Genomic DNA, 23,775 nt, shown 5'->3' with positions numbered 1-23,775 from the left:
TTTAAAGATTAGACACAGTAAAAGTAGAATCATCTTTATTGCTGATAATAGCAGCTACAGCAACACATGCCTTCAGGCTAAAACCTGAGGGGTGGCCCACTAAGACCTATGGAATCCCTTCTAAGCCCCCAAAATAAATTTACTCCTTGTGCCACTGTGGAGGCCACTGGACTAGAGGGAAGGGTTTGGGGGGGGGGGCAGCCCTGCTTTTGGGGGCTTTCCAGGGCAGATGGACCCAAACTCTTTCTGTAGAAGAGTTTCAGGCCCTCTCTGAGAAGCAGGGGGGCAGGGAGGACCATCAGCTCCTAAAACTGAGCATCTGCTATGTGCCTCATCAGACTGGGACTCAACTGTAAACAGACAGACTCGCACCCTGCCCTCGTTGGGACTCCCAGGCTGGGAGGGGAGACAGATCTCAATGAAACGATCTCACATACACATCATGGCATGATGAGAGACGAAACAAAAGGGCAGGTGAGTCATGCCAACAGGGCCTTGGAAATCTCCCTGGAAGACATGCATCTCCTCCCTAACCCTGGTGAGTTGAGTTAGGTCTCCTAACTAACCTCCCTCCTTCACGGCCTGTGTTTGGCTTTTAGAGTGTGTATGCTACAGTCTTCCCTGGAGAGGGTGCCGTGTGCTACCGTTCCAAGTTCTCCTAACTACAGATGCCTTTTGCTGAGGAGCGCCCCACAAAGGCACTGTGTGTGGATCGTATTTGGGGCACAAAGCCTAGAGGATGGAGCCCATCAAATGAGGCACAGGGGCATGCCTCCCCAAACACACCATGCTTGCTCCTGCCTCCTGGGCCTCTGTCCAAGCGCTTCTGCTGCCTGGAACATCCCTCCCTGCCACGTCTGCCTGTGACCCAGTCCATACGTCATCCCTGCTGCCACCGCGCCTTCCCCACGCCCCAGGGATGCACCGGGTCTTTTTCTGGGCTCCTGCAGTACACTGTACATAATTCTGTCTCATGTTCCCTGCAGCAGGCAGCAGGCAGCAGGATGCAATGGCAAGGACATGAGCTGGGATCTTGGTCCCTCCACATTGTTTGGAGGGTTAAATGAGATAATATGTAAATGGTGTTTGGCACAGTGCCGAACACATGGCACGGGCCATCTCATGCCAGGCAGAGGGGCTTTAGATGCAGGGCAGGGACCACATCTCACACTCCTTCATACCCCAGCGTCTGACTCAATTTCCGTAACTGGAGGCATCTATATTCTGCAAGAGGAAACTGCAAACATATTCTTCCCTGTCTCCCTGCACCTCTCAGAGCACACACACAAAGAGATACATCTTGGCCCCAGTCTAGGGTAAAACTGCATTGATACTGCTCATAAGCCCTTTCCAAAGCCTTCTCGTGTTTTCCTGCAGAGTTCACAGTCATTCCTGGGGAGCCTTCCCACCCCTCTGTATCTGCACAAAGTCCCATCCTGGGGAGGATGCGTGGAGTTTGTTTCCCATGTGCCATGTGACCTTCAGGAGTCTTTTCATCCACTCCTTCCTTTGGCAAGTGGACAGAACGAACCTCGCCCTACCCAGCATCAGAGGTCTAAGTGGGGCACCAGTGTGGCCAGCCTGTAGTGCCCCCACCCCCACCTTGCTCCCCTCAGCCCTCCTGGGAGGCCACAGATCCTACAGCAGACCATTTCCCATCCCCATCCTCCCAGCCCCAATCCAAGCTGGCTTCTTGCAATACAGCTGAGCCCCAGAGAGACAGCCATTATCCAGGGAGGTGTCCACTAACTACAAGCAGGGGCTAGAGTGGCCAGTGATTCATAGGCACCCACAGAACTGCCCTCCTAGATACCGCTGTCCCCTTCCACAAGAGAACATTCAAGGCCACACCCTAACCTCACTGGCTCCCCTGTAGTACAAGGTACTGTTCTAAGAATTCATTTCCCCATTTTCCAGATGGGAACGATGAGGCACTGAGCCACGCTGAGCTTTTTCCCAAGGCTGTCAACAATCCGCTAATGAGTATCCACAAGGAAGCCTGGGCTTTTGATCTAGGGCTCTCCAGGCAAGCTTCTGTTGTGAGAAGGGCCCCAAGCACACAGTGCCCAGGCTGTGCCCTCCTCCTTACACCCTGTGGTGCCTGCCACAGTGTCGTGCCAGTTCTGAGATCCCCTCTCTGTCTCACTTCATTCCTTGTGCCAGGGCCAAGCCACCTGCGATTTCTTCCAAACCACCAGCAGTTGACCACACAAACCCAGGGGAAGTCACAGGTTGTACCCTAGGGGGCCAGAGCTGCGGGGTGGCGGGGCGGGTGGGAACAGCCAGCACAACCTGGGAAGATGCAGGGACATGAAATCTCAATCACACCCGGCCGAGGAAAAAAATGAAGCAGACGATTCACTCATGTTCCACCCGAGCCTCTTCAGCACATTTTTGCCTTCTGAAAATGTTCCTTAACAAAGAGCTGCCTGCTTCTGGCAGGCCCCAACCCAGCCCCACCAGGTCTCAAATGCCAGGATAGAAGGAAGCCGTTTTGTTTTGGCCAAACACACTGGTCGTGGGTGAAAGAACTCATGCAGGCTGCCAGGGGCCAGCCTGGAGGAGCAGCCTGGACAGCAGCGCTGGCTCTGCCATCTGAGGCCAGCAGGCGCGACGGGGTCGGGATGCTGGTCCTACCAGTCTGGGCAGACTTCAGGACGGAAGCCAGGAGCAGTCTGAACCCCCTCCCTCCCTGCTGGGGGTGGTGGTGGCATAAATCAGGGGGGCGGGCAGTGGTTCCTTTCGGGACACTGATGTAGGAGAGAGAGTGAGTGTCCTTCCTTTTGAAAAGGGCACAGAGGGGAGCGGTAGATTAGAAGGAAGAGGAATGGGGCAGGTGCCCACAGGGGCAGGTGTTGGGAGATTCTTGGGCCCTGCCACTCTCCAGGGCCCCAGAGTGGGTGCTGTCTCAGGGAGGCTGGTGTGGAGGGGCAGGCCGGCTGCCTGGGGCATGACAGTCATCTCACGGCCTCCTGAGTCTCTGCCTGAGCTGGGGGAGGTGTCAGGGGCTCTGGGAGGGTCTGGGAAGGTGGGATCCAGGGAGTGTAGAAGTGCTGAGCAGTCTTGGGCAGGGAGAGACAGATCCCAAATGCCTGGTCTGTGTTGGAGCTCCTAAGTTTCTCTGTGTGATACTGGGGGATCCAAGTGACCCACTGTGTGTGTGTGTGTGTGTGTCTGTGTGTGTGTGTGTGTGTGTGTGTGTTTGGGGCTCCCAGAAAGATGGGTGCTTATGGTGGGGAGTGGGGTGGTTCGGAATATTCACTGGGAGCTCCTGAGCATGGGTGGATTTTCCAGGAAGCCAGGATTCAGACTGGTCAGGTTCAGGGTCAGTGTGTGGAGCTATGGAAGTGTGATGGGTGGACCCCGAGGAGTGATTTTTAAGGGTGCCCTTGGGCATGGAGCGGGTTGGGTGGGAGCTGGGCCAGCAAGCTGAGCAGGGGGCTGTAGGTGCGGGTAAGAAATCTGATTGACAGAGGCCAGGGAGGGGTCCTGTGGGGTCAGAGGGAGGGGTAGGGTCCTGACGCTAGTCTCCTGGGGATAGGAGGGGGCATGTCTGGGAGGAAGATAGGATGTGAAAAGAGGGGGTGCGGGGAAGGGGTGGCAAATGTGCAGATGGGAGGGGTCCTGAGGGATCAGGGCAGAGGGTGGGTGGAGGTTTTGGGCTTGGGGGAACGATTGTCGGGGGGGGCACATCTGCAGAGTGGGGGATGGGGAGCCCTGAAGGTGCTCCTGGGGAAGTGTCCTGAATGTCAGTGGAAAGGGTGGGCGGGGGTCCTGGGCCTGCAGGGTCGCACCCGGAGGGGACGGAGTGGGGGAGGGGCATCCTGCAGGGGCTCCCGGGAAGGGGTCCGGAGGGACCGGGGACGAGGATGGGGGGGCCCAGGGTCCGAGGGTCCGATACTGGGGGTCCGAGGCTCCCAGCGCGTGTTCCGGGGCGAGAGGCGGCCCGAGTCGCGGTCCTGCCCGGCCCCCGCGGGCCGCAACGCGGAGCAGCCGGCCTGGGCAGGCTCCCGGGAGGCCCGGCCCGCGCCGTCCTACCTGAGCCGAGCGCGCCGCCATCGCCGTGCCGAGCCTCGCCGTCCCGGGCTGTGCAGCCGGATCCCCGCCGCGCCGCTTGCCTCGCAGCCCCGGCCCGGCCCCCTCAGCCGCCCCCCGGGACCGCGGCCGCCGCCGGCTCAACCGCTGCCATTTCACCCGCTGACAGGAGCCGCTGCCCCGCCCCCGAGGCCTGGTCGACCAATTCACCACCCCCAGGCACCCTGGCTCCGCCCACAATCCAGGAGTGACGGGATATCTGGCCAATCCGTGGCCATTCCGTGAGGCGGGCCCTGGCTACGGTCAGAAGGTTGCCGCCTCTGAGGAGAGAAGCGAATTGAAATGAGGGAAGTGGTGAAGGACAGGTGGTTTTGCCTATCGAAATGAAGACTACTATCGAGCAACGCCTGGTGGGGCCAATAGTGACGAAGGAGGGGTGTGTCTCTGAGGAAAGGCTGCGGCCCCTCCGCAGAGCAACCCCAGGCAGAGGCGGCCAAGCGTTTGACACTAAGCCCCGCCCAAGACCAGGCTTTCTGCCCAATAACGAGACGTCCTGAGACATCCATTATTATCTGCCCCTCAAACCTCGGCCCAGGCAACTCATGGGACACTATAAAGAAGATTGACACCTAGGGAGCCAATGACACTGAAGGAGGGTGGGAGAGTGACACTCTCTGACCAATGGCCATGTGAGATTGGTGTGAGGTTAGCGTCCTGGGAGGTTGGGCTTGAGGCCTAGGTGAATGAAATGGAGGGCGGGGCTAAGGGAAGGGGCGTGGCCTAGGCCGACGATGGGGCGGGGCCAGGTAAGGGCGGGGCTCGTGGGTTGGGCCTGAGAAGGGGCGTTGCCAGAAATTCTTAAGGGTAAGGCGCAGGTGATAGGATTGCATCCTGTCTGAGCCGGCTCTGCGCAGGGAACCGGGCGGTCGGGGTTGGGGGGAATCGCATAGAAGGATCAGGCCGTTCTCCTGCCCTAGTCTAGTCCAGTTTTTTTTTTTTGTCCAGGTTAAGTGTCTTCTCTGAAGCTCACAGGGCAGCATGTTCCTCCACCAAAGCTCATCGCACTGTGACCACTGTTTCCACGGCCCTCCCATGTCCCACCCTCCCAGATTGATACCTCCCCCGCCAACCCAGAAGCGGGTGGGGATGCAGGGCCTAGTCTAGTCTCTCCCAGGTCCCCAGCATCGGGGCCCTGCACATGAGAACTGCTTATAAATGTTTGATGAATGAATAAATGAATTCGTGGGCCCATGACTCTTGGTGAACAGGGAAAGGGAGGTGTGGAGGTAACTTAAGCTGGGGAGGGACAAGCAGGGACAGTCACTGACAGTGGGCAAAACCGAGCAAAAGGGACATGTTACCACCCCCAGATGCAGCGATGGGCCCTGAAGGGGGATAGGCCGGGGAACAACTCTGTCACAGAACAAAGAATGACGTCATAAGTTCAGAATGGAGACTGGAGAGCTGGACCCCGGGTAGGGCGTTTCAGGACTTTCTAAAGTCTGAGATTTCAACCTTTCTCTGGATCTGGAGTAGGCGGTTCTCTGGTCTTGGGGACTGACATACAGGCATGCTATGTTCCCTGCCCTCCCTTTCCCCACCTCTGTATGCCTTCCTTCTCTCCCTCCCTCTTCCTATGTACATTGCACATTTATTCTGGAATTTGAGCAGAGTGGCACTGTAGTACCAGCTACTCAAGAGGCTGAGTCTGGAGGATGGCTTGCGTGCGCCCAGGAATTTGAGGTCAGTCTGGGCAATATAGTGAGACCCCCACTCCTGTCGCTCAAAAATAAATAAATAAAGGGAAAAACTATTTTGGAACTGTTAACAAAAGCTCCAAAACATTTCTGAAAACTCAGATAATAAATATAATGCCACTCCCATACCCCTCCCCTTCCAATTTTTGTTTTGTTTTGTTTTGTTTTCAGAATAGATCTTTACCTTCCTGCCTTTAAAGCCAGCTGAATCTCACTGACCTTGTCCTCTAATTCCTGAATGGGGCTGGGAGGGGGCTGGGGACCCAGCTATACTTGGGAAGTGATGGGATGTGGAGTATTAATTACATTAGAAGGACAGATGTGAGACCAGGACATGGTAGGGGTCAAACGACCAGCAAGCAACAATCCCTGAACTGGCTGCCCATGGTCCCTCAGTGTGGGGGACTAAGGAGCCATCACAAGGGCCAAAGTCTTGGGGTTCACTGCGGATACCAGATCTTCTCAGGAGTGATCTCCTCAGGGAATAATAGTTTGGTATGTGCCACAGCTTCTGAGGAACAGAAAAACCCAGGGCCTCTGGTCCTAGAATAGTAGCTGTGATGTAGGAGACAGAGTGGTCTTGGAAGGTTCGGGCCTAGGTGGAGTCCAGGACCCTCCACCCCCCCACCCCAGAAAGAGGTCATGATCAGTTAGTTTCTGGGGCCTTGTCTGGGACGTAGTCGGTAAATGGTGTCTGACGATAAAATCAAACACAAGAAAGATGCACAGGACTTTCGACCTTCTCCTTCTCACACTACCATTTTCACACAGAGGATGGTTTTATTCTGGGGACACTTTGATTCCATTTTTATAAGCACAGTGAGAAAAAAAATCCAACAGATTCCTGTTGGAAAAGACTTTTTCATCATTAACTGCATTTAACCAATTCAATTTCTGGATCATTTTTCTATTTGGGGCAGTGAAACGGTTTCCAGAATTTTTCAGTTTTGAATCTTTATTTGATAGAAGTCATTTTTATCAGGAACATTTTTTTCATGCGACTTTTACAACAACCATTTCATGCATTCCGCAGGCTGTTTTGTACAATTTTTACAAACTGTCAATTTTAACATCGTGATTTTTTTTGGGGGTGAGTGTCATTTCTTTGGAGACAAATTCTGCATATTTGAGTTTATTGAAAGACTTTCTTCTGCCAGGGTTGAGCCAATAACAAATTTTACCACAATGAAAAATTTTTCTTTTCTAGATGAAGCTTTGGACTCAAAATTCTTTTGTTGGGTGGGGGGAGGGGATGGAGGTATGACTACATGGTGAGTGCCAGGCGAACTGTCTGGTGAATGGACACGCTTGAGGCTCTGACTCAGGGGGATGGGCAGGACGTGGACATTGTATATAATTTGAACTTATGTACCCCCATGATGAGCTGAAATAAAAAAAATTCTTTTGTTATGAATGCTGATCAATGTGGACTTGGAACCGATACTTTGTCACGCCGATTGCCAAAATGGTCACAATAATTGTAGCTCTTCCTTTCAAGAGGTAAAGGCTGTTTTGCCACCACTCGAATGTGACCTGATTTGTGTCTTGTTCTGACCGACAGAATGCTTCAGAAGTCATGCCCTAGTGGTTTGGAACCTCAACCTTAAGAAGTATTGTGGCTTTTGTGCTTGCTGTTTTATTTATTTTTTTTTAAGATTTTAAATTTTGGTAAAATATATATAACATCAAATTTGCCACTTAACTATTTTTAAGTGTAGAATTAAGTGGAACTAATTATATCCACAATTTTGCAGTCATTAACATGATCAATTTCAAAAACTTTTCTGTCGTCCTACAATAAAATCCTGTAACCATAAACAATAATGCCTTGCTCCCACCTCTCAGCCCCTGGTATCACCTATTCTACCTTCTGTCTCTATGAATTTGCCTATCGTAGGTACCTCATATAAGTGGCATCATACAATATTGGTCTTTTTGTGTTTGGCTTATTTCACTGAGCATAATGTCTTCAAGAATCATTCATGTTGTAGCCTGTGTCAGAAATTCATTACTTTTTATGGCTGAATAATATTCTATTGTATGTATAAACCACATTTTGTTCATTTATTAATGGGTGCTTGGGCTGTTTCCACTCTTTGACTATTGTGAATAATGTTGCTATGAACATTGGCACACAAGTATCTGTTTGAGTCTGTTTTCAATTCTTTTGGGTTGATACCTAGGAGTGGAATTGCTGGATCACACAGTAATTCTACCGTTAGCTTTTTGAGGAACCACCAACCTGTTTTCGACAGTAGCTTTACCATTGTACATTCCCACCAGCAATGCATGAGGGTTCCAGTTTCTCCACATCCTCACCAATACTTGTTATTTGTTATTTTTAAAAATTGTAGCTATCTTAGCATCTTAGTTCCTTTGGGCTGCTATAACAAAATAGAATAAACTGGGTATCTTATAAACAATAAAAATTTATTTCTCTAAGTTCTGAAGGAGTTACAACTTTAAAAAAATGCAATACTACTGGCTTTTATATTTGCCCATGTATTTACCTTTACTGGCGGTTTTTATTTCTTCATTTGACTTTGAGGTACTACCTAGTGTCTTTTCATATCAATCTAAAGAATTGCCTTTGGCACTTTTTGCAAGCAGGTCTAGTGGTCACAAACACCTTCAGCTTTTGTTTATCTGGGAATGTCTTAATTTCTTCCTTATCTTTGAAGGACAGTTTTGAAATATATAGAATGCTTCGTTGACAGTTTTTTTTGTTTCAGCAATTTAAATACGTCATCACACTATCTTCTGGCCTTCCTGATTTGTGATGAGAAATTAGCTGTTAATATTGCAGTAATATTATTATTTTAAAAACGTATCTAGTTTGTTTGGATCACCTGTTAATATTATTGAGGATTCTTAGTATGTGATGAGTCACTTCTTTTGCTGCTTTGTAGATTTTCTCTTTGATATTGGGGTCTTGCTATGTTGCCCAGGCTGGATTCAAACTCTCAGGCTCAAGCGATCCTCCTGCCTCAGCCTCCCAAAGTGCTGAGATGGCAGGTGCAATCCCAGACCTCCTTTCCAAGAAGTTTGGTGACACCTAGAGGACTGAGGGAGGTTCCCCCCCCCCCCCCACAAAAGGAGAAAAGCGTGTTCCTTGGAAATCTGAGCTCCTTCTTGGGGGCGGACTCCGGAGCTGCCTGTCTTGCAGGGCGGAGTGCTGTGGTGGGGCTCGTCCTCCATCCTGGGTTTCTGGGGGTGGCAGTGCCAGGAGGGGCCGGGGCTCAACGTGCCTGGGATGAGCCAACCCAGAGGGAGACGGAGGAAGGACGTGTTCTGTGTTCCATCAACTTGTGGCCAAAGCCACCTTCGTGTTGTCCAGTCCTGTGAGAAACCCAGAAATTTGCCTATTCGCTGATTTCTGACTCCTGAAGGGTTAAGAAAATATGCATTTGAGTTGTTTTGCACCTCTACGTTTTGTGGACATTTGTTCAGTAGCCATAGGACATGAATACATGCACCCAGAAGTAATGTTTTTAAAAATGTTAGATGAAGAAAATGAGGAAACTTTACTGAAAGGCATTTTTAAAATTTATTTCTTTTTCCTTTTTTTTCTTCCTTCTTCTTCTTCTTCTCCTCCTCCTCCTCCTCCTCCTCCTCCTTCTCTTCTCCTTCTTCTCCTTCTTCTTCTTCTTCCTTTTTTTTTTAAGACAGAGTCTTGCTCTGTCACCCAGACTAGAGTACAGTGGCATCATCATAGCTCACTGCAGCCTCAAACTCGTGGGCTTCAGCGATCCTCCTGCCTCAGCCTCCTGAGTAGCTGGGACTACAGGTGTGCAGTGTCACCATGCCCAGCTAATTTTTTTTTTTTTTTTTTTTTTTTTAGAGATGGGGTCTCATGTTGTTCAGGCTGGTCTCCAACTCCTGGCCTCCAGCAATCCTCCTGCCTCAGCCTCCCAAAGTGTGGGATTACAGGTGTGAGCTCTAGGTAGCTTTTAGAAGCCTCAGATTTCTTCTGTGTGAAAAGGGGGACAGTGACAGGATCTCCCTCAAAGGGATGCTGTGATGAAGAAATGAGGCTGTGCATGTCTACCCACCACCATTTCAGGCACATCAAAAACACTAACTGTAGGTGCATTTCTTTCAACAGATATTGCACACCCACCAGGTGCCAGGCATTGGGCTGGGCACTGGGGTGACAACAGAGAACAAATAAGCACATTCCTCTCTTCTTGGAGCCAACATTCTAGTGGAGCATGAGAGGAGACAAACCCCATACTAAACATAATGAGCATAATTTAAAAAGTAAGCTGTAGGCCAGGCTCGGTGGCTCACACTTGTAATCCTAGCACTCTGGGAGGCCGAGGTAGGAGGATTGCTTGAGGTCAGGAGTTTGAGACCAGCCTGAGCAAGAGCGAGACCCTGTCTCTACAAAAAATAGAAAACTTGGTTGGGCGTGGTGGTGTGCATCTGTAGTCCCAGCTACTCGGGAGCCTGAGGCAGGAGGATTGCTTGAGCCCAGAAGTTTGAAGCTGCAGTGAGCTATGATGATGCCACTGCACTGTAGACTGGGCAACTGAGTGAGACTCTGTTTGAAAAAGAAAAAGAAAGAAAGAAAGAAAGAAAGAGAGAGAGAGAGATAGAGAGAGAGAGAGAGAGAGAGAGAGAGAGAGAGAGAGAGAGAAAGAAAGAAAGAAAGAAAGGAAGGAAGGAAGGAAGGAAGGAAGGAAGGAAGGAAGGAAGGAAGGAAGGAAGGAAGGAAGGAAGGAAGGAAGAAAAAAAGAAAGAAAAAGAAAGAAAAAGAAAGAAAGAAAGAAAGAGAAAGATAAAAAGCAAAATAAATTATATAGCATGGTGGTTCTCAGCCAGGGGCCATTATGCCCACCAGGGGATATTTGTTAGGATATGTGTAGCCTTTTGAGTCTGGCTTCTTTCACTCAGCATAATTATTTTGGGATCAATCCATGTTGTTTCATGTATCAGTAGTTTATTCTTTTTCAATGCTGAGTTCTGTTTCATTTGTCGATGTATCACAGGTTTCTTTTATACATTCACCTGTTGATAGATGTTTGATTTTTTTTTCACTTTTTAGCTATTACAAATAAAGCTGTATGAAAATCTGTGTACACGTGTTTGGGTAGGTGTATGACTTTATTTCTTTGGGTAAATACCTAGTTGTGAATGGTTGGGTCAATGGTAGTTGGTCTGTTTCACTTTTTAAGAAACTGCCAAACTGTTTTCAGTTTCTTAACAAAACATAACCCAAGTCAAAATAGAAAGTCTCAACAGACAGTAATCAAGAAGATATTAGGAAGGTGGTTCAAGAACTAACATTCTAAAAAGGCACCCAGCCCAAGTAGTGTATTTAGACCTTCCCTGATTCCTAGATTTGTGGTTTTATACTGCTTCTGGCTCTTAAATTTGGGTAACCACTTTGGACTCTTCAGTTGGCTCTTAGTTTGTTTTCCACTCTTTTCTTATCTTTGTTTACTGCTCTGATTTTCCTGACCCTTCGAGCCTCAGCTGGTACTCAGTAGGCAGTTGCCAACTCTAAGGAAACTTGCCATATGAGAGCTGGGCTAGACCCAATCCCTCTCTACCTCCCACCTGCACAGTGGGAAGAAATTTGGATCAGGAACAACACAAGGAAGCTGTTATCACCACTATTGTTTAGCATAGTGTTTAAAGTATACTGTTTAGCATAGTGTTTGAGATACTAGCAAAAGGTATAAGACATGAAAAGAGTGTAAAAGCTGTAAGGATCAGAAGGGAAGAGAGAAAACCATTATTAACACATCAACTGCCATGAGAGTTGTATTTAACTCACTCTAGTTTTGACTCCGGGGTCATGTGAAGCATATATAAAATTATACTTGTTGATATTCTTATTGTTACAATTAATATGGACAATTTAATTCTAAAAATGTGGATTAAATGAATAGAAGTCAATAATTTTTTTCTATTTACATTTACCTTTAAATTACACTCAAAGTTTTAATTCTATTTTTGTAATAAAACACTGTGGCTCCAAGGAAAAGTTTCTGGGTTTTTTGTGTGGCAGTCAATGTGTTAATTTAACATAGTATGATCAACTTCATAGAAGAACAAATGGAAGCATTGCAAATAAAAAGAGTTCTTAACAGAGTGATCATCTTACTAAAATTAATAGAAACAATGAAACAGAAAGATAATGGAAAATAAGACCTCCAAAATAGTAACTCAAAGTATTATGTATCTAAGAACCAAGGCAATGAAGAATGCACAAGACTGTTATAGAGAAAAAAATTTAAATTCTATTAAAGAATATCTTTAAAGAAATTTAGATGAATAGACATATCATAGTTCCAGATGTTAGATGAATTAACACAGTAAAAGTGCCAATTCTTCCCAATTCAATTTAGAAATTAATTACAAACCACATCAGAATTCCAGATCAACTTCTTTGAGGACCTTAACACGTACGTGTATTCTAAACTGTATGTGGAAATTTTATGAATGGACTCAATGTGGTGATGCATTCCTGGAGTCCCAGCTACTCAGGAGGCTGAAGTGGGGGGAGAATCTCTTGAGATCAGGAGTTCAAGGCCAGCCTGGGCAACCTGGTGAGACCTTGGCTTTAAAAAAATAATAAAAATTTAAAAAATGAATAAAAAGAAATAGAGATGGCAATTGCCCTGTAATATTTAACAAATAGATACATTTTCAAGAAGCGTTTCCCCAAGGGGCATTTACAAAGATGTTCAGGACAGTGTTGTTTGTAGTAGCAGAGTTGGGGTGATCTACATGCCTCTGAGCTGGCATTAAGGAAGTAAAATATGGTGGAAGCACACCATGCACCAAAGCAGTAGTCAGCTCATTGTACAGGCAGCAACGTGTCCAGATATCAATAACCTAGAGTTGGGAGAAACAGAAATAACTTCAGATTCAATTAAACACACACACACACACACACACACACAACTCCCAAGTACATATAAATGTAAGGACACGTATCAAACACATCAGAGTGGATGTCTGTGGTATCAAGGGAGGAGGAAGGGTTAAACATTAAAGGTCTACAATGCCTAGAAGACAATGCAGGGTGGACAAAGCACAACTTGCTAGATTTGTTTTCCTAGATAATCATCTTGCTCTGAGACTCATCCTGCCTTCATCATCAGAAATGGAACCCAAGTCAACAAGTGCTGGAAGCTGACTTAGCAACAGAACTTTACTGTGAGGCAGAACTTTCTGGTGGGCACACTCTCCTTCTGGGGTTCTCGGGGGCAGCTCAGAGAGAGGAAATGAAAAAACCAAAAGGGTTGTACAGTCTCTGTCCAAAGCAACCATCAGAATATGTTCCTGGGAAAGGATTTAGACGGACATGATCCATTGGTCCTTATGGAGGAGAAAGAATGAATTCGTTTGGGGGTCAGAGGAGGTTTTCTGGAGGAGGTAGCACTGGAACTGTGCCTCCGAGGACACGTGCAGTGTTGACGGGAACAGGAAGGCACAGCAGACACAGGGCACAGCCAGGGCAAAGGCACAGTGGGCAGGAGAGTGGGTCTCCCCTGCGTAAAGCTGTGGCTGAAGCTGCCTTGGGGAGCCAGGCGGAGCTGTGCAGCTCAGCGACGAAGCCAGAGGCCGCCCATGCCCTGTGCTGTGCCCACAACTCGCTGCAGGGGAAGTGAAAGGAGAAGAGAGGTGCGAGGGTGGAGGGGGCAGCTGACCTCTAACCTCTAGTCCTGGCCCAGAACAGGCAGGGGAGACCCATTTCTGGGGGTCTCAGCACAGTGGGGAACGTGTAACCAGGGTATTTTAAGACAATGTTTTGAGTCTGGGAAGTTCAGGGGACGATGAGAACCACCGGAGACACCTGACTGATCCTGGAGGATCTGGGAGGACTTCCTGGAGGAGGCAATGCCTGGAGAAGGAGTGAGAATTATTCTGGAGGAGATGGAAACATGAAACAATGTTCCCAACACGGTATCAGCACATGCAGAGATTGGGAGGGTGAAGAACAGGACTCGTTGGAGAAGCCGAGACTGATTCAGGGGCCACAGTCTGGGGCTGGGGTGTCAGCTAGGACCGGATCACACAAGGACCTGAATGCTGGGGATACGGGGTTTGGACGAATGTGGGAAGAAGGTGAAAGTCCTAGGATTCAGCTCCAAGACCAGGACTGCTCTGTGGCTTCCATTCTCTGCAGAAATGAGGGGTTCAACGAGGGCCCCCAGCTCGAGGCCAAGGGCATGTTACACTTTCTTTGTTGCTGTTAATTTGGGCTTTGCTTTTTTATTATTAAGCATGCAAAGAGGTAGGCAGAAAAAAATGCCTTCTACTGAGCTCATCAAGGTTTGACGTCTTCACCCATTTCAGATCCCCTTAACAGTAAGTAAATCCTAACAAATAGAGTGGCGGTCCCATGTTCCCCTCCAAGCTCGTATTCCGTTCTTTCCTTCCCTGAGGCATCCTCCCTCCAAGAACTTGGTGTTGACCCATATTTTAAAATACGTATTTATTTACTTAATTATTTGAGATAAGGTCTCTCTCTCTGTCGCCCAGGCTGGAGTGCGGTGGCGCTATCACGGCTCATGGCAGCCTCCAACTCCTGGGCTCAAGCAATCTTCCTGCCTCAGCCTCCCAAAGTGCTGGCTTGCCCACAAATGTTTCAATCATGCATGGATCCATAGACCATATATTGGGTTGTTTTACATATCTAGAATCTGTATAAAAATGTCACCATGTAATCTCTATCCTCTGGCAACTATTGTCCTCTCCCCATTATAATTAGGAGATATGACTCTTCAGCACTGATATGTCATTAAAAAAAAATAAACACAGGAAGACAAGTGCTTAGTCAACAAGAAATAGGGTAAAGCTTCCTTAATTTGAGATGGGGCAATTTCTAGGATCCTACAGAAATGTCTTAGTGAATAGAAAAATATGAGGACCATTTTTTTGTAAAATCAAGAATGAAATGAAGACTCTATGATGTTTAGTGGGTTGAATTGCATCTCCCAAAAAAGGTTTGTTGGAGCCCTAACCTCTAGTACCTGTGACTGTGACCTTATTTGGAAATAGGGTCTTTGTAGATGGTAACTAGGTTATGGTGTTGTCGTGAGGGTGGCACCCAATCCAATATGACTATGTCCTTATAAGAAGAGGAGAGAGACACAGAGGAAAGGTGACATGAAGCTGTGGTGGGGCGGGGGAGGGAGAAAACAACGCGACAACAGAGGCAGAGATTCAAGTGATGTGTCTAAACGCCGAGGAATGACAAAGATTGTTGGCAACTATCAGAAGCCAGGGAGGAGCATGGGAGGAGGCTCCCCAATACATTTCAGAGGGAACATGGCTCTGCTGACACCTTGCTTTCAGACCTCTGGCCTCTGGAAAGGTGAGCTAATAAATATCTGTTGTTTTAAGCCCCCCAAGTGTGTGTCACTTTTTTATGGCAGCCCTAGCAAAATGATACTGCTTGTTGAGAGACAATTTCAGTGATGCTGCTTAAATGATTTGATAATGAAATATGAGAACCATATTTGGTAAAATCGAGAACGAAATAAAGGTGATGGCTGGGCAAGGTGGCTCACGCCTGTCATCCCAGCACTCTGGAAGGCCGAGGTGGGAAGATCGCCTGAGTCCAGGTGTTCAAAACCAGCCTGGGCAACATAGAGAGACCTCGTCTCTACCAAAGATAAAAAAAGTTAGCTGCCTGTCATGGTGCACACCTGTAGTCCCAGCTACTGGGGAGGCTGAGGCAGGAGGATCACTTGAACCCAGGAGTTTGAGGCTACAGTGACCTATGATGATACCGCTGCACTCCAGCCTGGGTGACAGAGCAGGACCCCCCTCTAGAAAAAAAAAAGAATAATCATTTATGAATATGGATGAAGCTCTTAAACTTAACTAAGATTTGAATAAAGACACAGCATGAATTCACAAAAAGGACACTCCATATTTTAAAGAGGTTAACACTTTGCAAGTTCATTTATAAACCCAAAGCCATAGTGCATTCCCGTAATTTTATGGCGCCTCAACATCCAGTCCTAATACAAGTTATACCTTCTCCTGCCAGAAGCAGAGCTCGCTCACTGTCTACACGGTTTCCAGTTCTCCACCTCCTCTCAGTTCCTCAATGGGGTCGACCCAGATATCTGCTTAATACAACTTCCTCCGGGGGACCCCTCCCTGGAAGCAGCTGGACCCGGCCTCCTCCACTGGCCTGCTGTCCCCTGCTGTGCTGCTCCGACAGAGATGTTTCCCACTGACCACCTCTCAGTCACAGCGTGACTCCTGGAACCCGTGCCGGCTTGTGTTAAACCCACCGATTAAATCTCCCCCGCAGGACATCCCTTTGGGTAAAGCCATGGACCCCAGTAAAGGCCCTGGTTCACGGGTCCCTCCCTCTCTTTTTCTCTCTCCTTCTCCCCTGCCCCCTCAAGTGCTCCCTGAGCTCCCTGTGTGGCCCCTGGACATGGCATGTACCGCCCAGGATGTGTAAGTAATAAAATCTTCATTTCCATCTTCTGTCTCTTCTAACCACTGAAGGGGTGCTCTCCGTCCTAAACATCCTAAATTAAAACCAATGCCACCCCAATAAAAATCCCAAAGAAATTTTTTGATAGTTGTTTTTATTGTGATAAAATACACATAAACATAAAATGCACCATTTTAACCATTTTTAAGCATAGGATGCAGTGGCATTAAGTACACTGACATTGTTGTGCTAACACCACCGGCCATCAATCTTCAGAATGTACCATCTTCGTAAACTGAAGCTTTGTCCCTATGAAATGCTATTTCCTCATTTCTTTCTCTCCACATCTCTTTTCCTTCCTTCCTTTCTCTCTCTCTCTTTTCCTTTCTTTCTTTCTTTCTTTCTTTCTTTCTTTCTTTCTTTCTTTCTTTCTTTCTTTCTTTCTTTCTTTCTTTCTTTCTTTCTTTCTTTCTTTCCTTCCTTCCTTCCTTCCTTCCTTCCTTCCTTCCTTCCTTCCTTCCTTCTTTTTCTTCCTTCCCTTCCTCCCTTCCTCCCTTCCTCCCTTTCTCCCTCCCTCCCTCCCTCCCTCCCTCCCTTCCTTCCTTCCTTCCTTCCTTCCTTCCTTCCTTCCTTCCTTCCTTCCTTCCTTCCTTCCTTCCTTCTTTTTTCTCTCTCTCTCTTTCTTTCTTTCTTTTTGTAGAGATGGGGTCTCTCTCTTGCTCAGGCTGGTCTCAAATTCATGAGCTCAAGCGATCCTCCCACTTCAGCCTCCCAGAGTGCTAGGATTACAGGTGTGAGCCATCAAGCCCGACCTCCTATTCTACTTTCTTTTCCTATAAATTTCTCTAGATGTCTCATAGAAATGGAACCCTCCGCAGCCATCCCCAACCAGGAAACCGGTTTCATGGAAGATAATTTGTCCACGGACCAGGGTGCAGGGGATGGTTTTGGGATGATTCAAGCACATTGCATTTATTGTGCAGTCAAGCCTCTCTGCTCATGATAATCTGTATTTGCAGCCGCTCCCCTGCGCTCAGCTGCACTTCAGATCATCAGGCATTAGATTCTCATAAGGAGCACACAACCTAGATCCCTCGCATGTGCAGTTTACAGTAGGGTTCGCGCTTCTATGAGAATCTAATACCGCTACTGATCTGTCAGGAGGCGGAGCTTATGCGGTGATGCCAGCGATGGGGAGCAGCTGTAAATACAGATGAAGTTTCACTCACTCCCTCGCCTACCGTTCACCTCCTGCTGTGCGGCCTGGTTCCTAATAGGCCACGGGCCAGTACTGGGGGTTGGGAACTGCAGCTGTATAGGGTTTTTGAGTCTTCTTCAAACTTTATTTTGAAAGAGTTTTAGCTGTACAGGTGAGTTGCAGAGGCAGCACAGAGAGTTCTGTATGTCCTTTAACCAGCTTCCTCTAATGCTAACATCTTGAATCACCATTGTACCTTTGCCCAAATGAGGAAATTGATATTGGTGCAATACCGTGAACTAGACTACAGACCCCATTCAGATCTCACCAGTTTTTCCATCCGTGTCCTTTCTCTGTTACAGGATCCCGCGTTGCATCGAGTCAGTGCCAGAGTTTGCCAGGGCCGCCGAAACTAGGCGCCCCTGACTGTGGTGCACAAACAACAGAAATGTACTCTCTCACAGCTCTAGAGGTTGGAAGTCCAAGATCAAAGCGTGGGCAGGGTTGGTTTCTTCGGAGCTTCTTCCCTAGGCTTGTAGACGGCCACATTCTCCCTGTGTCTTCTCCCCATCTTCCCTCTATGTGTGTCTGTGTCCACGTTTCTCCGTTTTGTAAGGACACCAGTACCATTGGATCAGGACCCAATCTCATCATCGTAACCTCATCACCTCTGCAAAGACCCTATTTCCAAATATGGGCCCATTCTGAAGTACTGGGGTTAGGACTTCAATGTGTGAATTTTGGGGGCACAATTCAGTTGATATCATTCATCTTTAGTCTGGGGAACTCGCATGTTTCCCTCACTGTACTTACTCGAAGTTAGCACCAGAATCACAAAACTTAAAGGGCTTAATCCCACAAGACTGGGGTGGGGGATGGGGTCTGGACTCCCGGGTCCTGGGGAGGTACGAGATGGGATCTGCACTCCTGGGTCAACATACGAATTTCGGAGAGAACACAGTTCAGTTCATATCAGTCATCATGTCTCCTTAGTCTGGGGAACTTGTGTTTCCCCCTCACACTGGCTGTTTGGAGTTCGCACCCGAATCCCACAGGTTAAAGGGCTCTATCCCACAAGATGGAACCCACTGCAGATGCCAGCTGCAAAGGGGTGCCCAGGACACTCGCATTTCTACCTGGCTGATGAGAAATTGAGGGTTCCCACAACCGCCTCTCAGGTTTAGGAACTTGCTAGAATAACCCACACAACTCAGGACAACACTTTGCTTGTATGTATCAGTTTATTATAAAGGATGCACCTCAAAACAGTCAAACAGAGGAGATGGAAGAACAACAAAAAAATAGTTGTATGTGTGTGCGGGGGTGTTGGGGGGCTCCATGCCATCTACAGGTGCCACTGGGTAACTGGGGCATTTAATAACCTGGTGCTTCCAGCCTGCGAGATGACTTCTTGCAACCAACAAGTGCTCAGGCAAAGGCGTGCAGGGATGGGAGGTGGAAGGTGAGCACAAGGAAGGTGTGCACGGAGGGGGTCAAGCCCCGGGCACGTGGCAGCTACACATGGCCATTCAAATATTCTGATGTTGGGGAGAAGAGAGAGTAGATTGACGGAGCACACCATGCCCTGAATGCGCCCACACCAGGTCACTGCGAAAGCTCCCAGGAGGGGCAGGAACCACAACCTCTGAGCCAGGAGAACCGCCAGGCATCAGAGGAAGGACAGAAGGGGACCCAGGCCCATGGGGGATGAGGAATCTTATAGAGATCAGTCCCAGGGCTTTGCTAAGGTCCGGGAACAGGAGAAGGAACCCTGCCTTAAAAGTGGGGAAAATTTTGCTATTCAGCAGACTGGGTTGGGGCAGCAGGGGCTGAGGAAGGAACCCGCCCTTCCTCCCTGGAGCAGGAGGCGGCAGACTTTTTGCAGATCCAGAATTTGGCAATATCGCATCTGCGGTCATTCCAGCCCTGGCTGAATATTTCCACACAGTCTTCCTCCCCGATGTTGTTGGGCTCGCCGCTGTTCCAATGGTTGGTGAAGCTGCAAAGCCCCTGCAGGACATGAGTCTCTGCCCTCGCCCCACTACAGGAATCATGTTTCCACCTCCAGTGAACTTGATGCTTTAACACCTGCCCTACATCTGTATGCCTGACAGGCATTGCCCTGGACTACCCATAATATGCCTGAGACACGAGTGCCTTAGCCTCATGTGCCCCACTATCGTACCCCTCCTTGGGAGGAGTCCTTGTACCGGAGTCGGAGAGATTTGCAAACACACACCAACCGATCCAGAGCCCACACCCCACCACCTCCCTTCCTGGGCTCTCTAATCCTGGCTCCTGTCCCCCTGTCCTTATCACCCCATGGCCAGGTGCCAGACAGCTGGGGACACCCACTATGCCAGAGCCCCTGAAAATAACTCCAACTAGCCAATCCTAAGGCTGCTTACCCTGCCTCACCCGTTCCCTCCTCTGCCTCAGAAGCGACCCCTGGGCTTCCCCAGGAGACCCAGCCTAGTGTGATGTGAGCCCCGCCTTTGGGACCTGTGAGTATGACAAAGTATCTTTACAATGGCAATTGTCTCCTGAGCCATTGGCCTTACCATACCTCCAACTGCTATTCATACATGATATTTTAAAACACCTGCCCCGGCGACAAGCTCCTCCTTCAGCTCTGATGGTGGAACTTTAGGCACCGACATGAACGCTGCTATCTGAGCGTGAGTATGAGACCACCTTCCTCAGATCAGTCAGGATTGAGAAAATCCCACCCTCTAAGCCCCACGGGGTCAGGGAGTGGGGCAGCATCCCCAAGGACAGCTCCCAGAGCCCCCACCCCACGGCATAGGTGTCCCCTTCTCCCGGGATCTACCTGGGTGGCAGAGGAGAACCATCCACCCACTGCCACGTGCCTTCATGAGTCAGGTCTGACATCCCAAACCAGGAGAAGCGGTTCCTCCCGGAACTCTGCAGCTGTAGGAAGTTCTGGGTAAGGGGGTACAGGAGGAGTCAGAGGGGAGCTCTGCTTCCCATTGGCCAGGCTCAGTGTCTTCCCATCTCTTGGCAGGAAGTTCTGCGTTCAGTCTAACCTTAAGTCTCTAGTATACTGGGTCATGAGCCCCCACATGTCTGAGTCCCTCACATCTGTGTCCCACGTACATGGGTTCTGACTTACAGACCTACATGCACTGTTGGTCTCTCCTCACAAACACGTGGAAATACTGTATTTTTTTGTCTTTTGCGTGAATTCTCTTATGTCTGGTTTAATGTCCTGGAGACAGATCGTACCAGATCGGGATTGTTGGTCATGCAACAATTGTCTCTTTTCAGCTCCCAAGTGAGTGAAATCACATCAATAACTTGAAATCAGCCACAGTGGGAATATTTACACCAGGGAAACTGGCAAACCCTACACCTAACGACTTATTCCCCCAGAGAGCTGCTTGTCAGGCGTTTGCCAGCACACCACTGGGGCTTACGTACCTTCGCTGTGCTCCCCAAAGCGTTCACAGGTGTTCAGAAACCGTCTCTCCTTGCAAGGTGCTTGGGACCCCCTGTGTGTACCCTTCTCCTTCTGCGTTTCCAAGTGAACAAGCAGCCCCACTGCCAGACGGTCCTCTCTGAGCACCTGCAGCCAAGCTGGCCAGTGGCCACCTGCATGTCCCAGACCAGGACGAGGCCCCGATCAGGTGTACCTGCTCCTCCTCGCCTTTGATGACAACCAGCTGGGCCCCCACCTCCTGGCAGGCGGTGATGGAGTCGTGCCAGTTCCGTTGGGAGTAGGAGAAGAAGTAACAGTTTCCTTGGAAGAATGTCCATTCCCAAGGACAGGGGCGACACAGGTGGTCTGTTGAAGAAGGTGGGCCAGGGCTGGGACCCAGGTGTGCATGCCCAAAGTCCTGCACCTGCCCGCCCTTCAAGCCCTTGGGGGTGGGGGTCCTTCCCTGACTGTCCATGCTGGGTGGGACACTCCCCTCTCCACATCCTGAGACGCTCCCCATCCCCCGGAGAACCCAGGACTCCTGGCCCTATCTCCTCCAGACTGGGAGTAGTAGGGGCTTTACAGCTCAAGTCAGCAGCCAGGAGACTGCCTTAACTGAGAGCCAACTGTATACCTGCTCTCCTGCAAATACCAACTGCAATCATGCCTATTACCCTGTGTTCCCATTTCACAGATGTGGAAACTGAGGCTCAGAGAGGATTGATGACCCTAGCATAGTCTCAGCACATGGAGGCCCCATCAGGGCTAGGACCCTTGGTGACTTGTCACTCACCAACTGCAGCCTTCAGCTGGGTCAGTTCCTGGTGGATCTTCTCCTGCCTGGACCTTTGTGGGAACTCATGGACTCCAGCCTTCAGCTGGGTCAGTTCCTAGATCGCCTCCTGCCTGGACTGCTCTTGCCCCATGGAGCTGGGAAGCTTGGAGACTGTGCCAGGAAAAAAAGGAACCGCAATTATTAAACACCTACTGTGTGCCATGCCCTGCACTGGGCCTCCAGGGTCATGGATTCTGAGAGCCAAGGTCTTGGTTAATCCCCTTTGAAGATGAGGAAGACTGACACCCTGAGAGGGCAGCACAGAAGGGCAAGGGGAGCCAGGCCCTTCCTCCTCCTCCTCTTCTCCCTCCTCCTTCTCCTCCTTCTTCCTGCACTCCCCGGCCCAGAATGGAAGGGGCTGTGGGAGAGACCCCTGGAAACCCCAAGGGACCTGATGGCTTTCAGCCCCACCTCCATCCTGGAACTGACCACCCCTGCTTCTTTCCACAGCCAAAGGCCCAGGCCTGGGACCCAGACCAAAAATCCTTCCTGACCTTGGATGACGATGGTCACCAGGAGCACAGCAAGGAGCATGAAGGCCAGAAACAGCAGCCCTAGGGGGCCGCGGCCCAGACACCCTGCGGGGGGCGGGGGTAGGAGGTTTGGCCTAGCACACCAGTGTCCCCCCCCTCAGCCTGGCACAGAGACAGCCTGGCCCCAGCACCCACCTCCTCAGGACAAAGGCGTCCAGCCCCTCACCTCCCCAGGACACAGGAGACCTGACCCTAACCTCCCCAAGGTCCAGGCGTCCAGCCACCCACCTTCCCAGGAACCAGGAGTCCAGACCCTCAGAACCCAGCTCCCCAGGACCCAGGATTCAAGACCCCCAGACCCACTTCCTGAGGAACCAAGAGTCCAGCCCCCCACCTCTCCAGGAACCAGGAGTCCAGACCCTCAGAAACCACCTCCCTGGCCCCTAACCCTTCTCTACCTGCAAAGCTCTTGAGGCCACGAATCTGGTGGGATCCTAAGTCTCTTGCAAAAAATCTCCTCCTGCTGCTTCTCACCTGTTCCTCCTCTGAGTGGACAGACATCAACTAAGAGCCTGGGCAAGCTGAGGCTGGCCATCCCCTGGGTCCCATCCTCTTTGTCCCCTCCTCAGAGTCCCACCCCAGCCTTACCCAGGACACCAAGCTCTTTAGAGTCACTCATGTCAACTCACTGTCCCACAACGCCCAGGTCTCCTGGGAACCACGGTTTTCATACCCCACACCACGATCCTTACTTCTTAAATCTACTCTCACACAGGAAGAGAAACAGGAAAGTGGGTAGGGACATATCACCGGAAAGGCCAGTGGGAGTGGTCAGAGAGTGGATGGGCCAGATTTCCAAGGAATTTCAGGGAAGTCGTCAGGGGTGGTCTGAGATTCACAGGGAGAAGGACTTGTCCACTCATGACGTGGCCAAGCTGTGTGACGCTGTCAGTGAAATCCAGCATCTTGTAACAGAAAGCTACATTGTTATGCCCTCCACCTGGGGCTGGGGAGGGCAGGCAGGGCCCCCCGTTTTTCTGGAAATATCAGCCCTCTGACCTCTAGTCTTTGCTGCCTTGTTCTGCTGACGTCTTCATTTACGGTGATTTCTGCTGACTTTGGTAGTTGGGGCTGAATGATAGTTACTTGTTTATTTAATGCCCATTACAGTTGAGTACTTTCCTAACTGCTTCATACAGTCATTCATTTAATCTTCCTAACGTGTGGCAGATCATATACCCTCCATTTTAAAGAAGTGGGAAACTGAGGCACTTTGAGGTTAGGTGACTGGCCCAAGGTCACACAGCTAGTAATTGGTGGAGCTGGAATTTGAACCCAGACAGTGTGTCTCCACAGTCCACATGGTTAACAAAAGAGAGTCAAATAGTATCACAGAGGAAACAAAGAAAGATTCTTAGCACCTTTATTCAGAATCGTCCCAAACTGAAACAACTCATGTGGCCGACAGCAGTTGAATGAAAAAAAAGATTGTGGCATATTGACAGTGTGGAATATGAAAAAGGAAAGTACTGATACATGCAACAATGTGGACAAATCTCACAAAGGAGCAAAAGGACCCAGGGAGAATGAGTACATTGCATAAGATTTGATTTCATATGAC

The 23,775-nt window shown here is 49.3% G+C and overlaps 2 protein-coding genes across 6 annotated transcripts in view; both read right to left on the bottom strand.

Annotated features, from left to right (window-relative positions):
* EVI5L (ecotropic viral integration site 5 like) overlaps nt 1–4,202 on the bottom strand; it is a 28,170-nt gene extending 23,968 nt beyond the window's left edge. For 3 of the 5 annotated variants that reach the window (XM_045547630.1, XM_045547607.1, XM_045547640.1), the window contains exon 1: nt 4,039–4,137. The gene's annotated coding sequence lies outside the window, so the exon portion shown is untranslated. Of the gene's footprint in view, nt 1–4,038 lie in introns of all 5 variants that reach the window. The other 2 variants (XM_045547617.1, XM_045547622.1) reach the window with 2 other exon arrangements.
* Nucleotides 4,203–18,856: 14,654 nt separating this feature from the next.
* Nucleotides 18,857–22,833, bottom strand: LOC123635437 (CD209 antigen-like). Its single transcript, XM_045547597.1, is given in 6 exon segments — nt 18,857–19,406; nt 20,238–20,332; nt 21,061–21,212; nt 21,640–21,792; nt 22,176–22,259; nt 22,803–22,833. Coding segments are annotated over 6 exon segments (717 nt in total). The 3' UTR covers nt 18,857–19,204.
* Between the last annotated feature and the right edge of the window lie 942 nt (nt 22,834–23,775).

Source organism: Lemur catta, chromosome 1 (genome assembly GCF_020740605.2).
Source record: "Lemur catta isolate mLemCat1 chromosome 1, mLemCat1.pri, whole genome shotgun sequence".
Classification (NCBI taxonomy): domain Eukaryota; kingdom Metazoa; phylum Chordata; class Mammalia; order Primates; family Lemuridae; genus Lemur; species Lemur catta.
The sequence above is the reverse complement of the archived record's forward strand: the minus strand, read 5'-3'. Positions and strand labels throughout refer to the sequence as shown.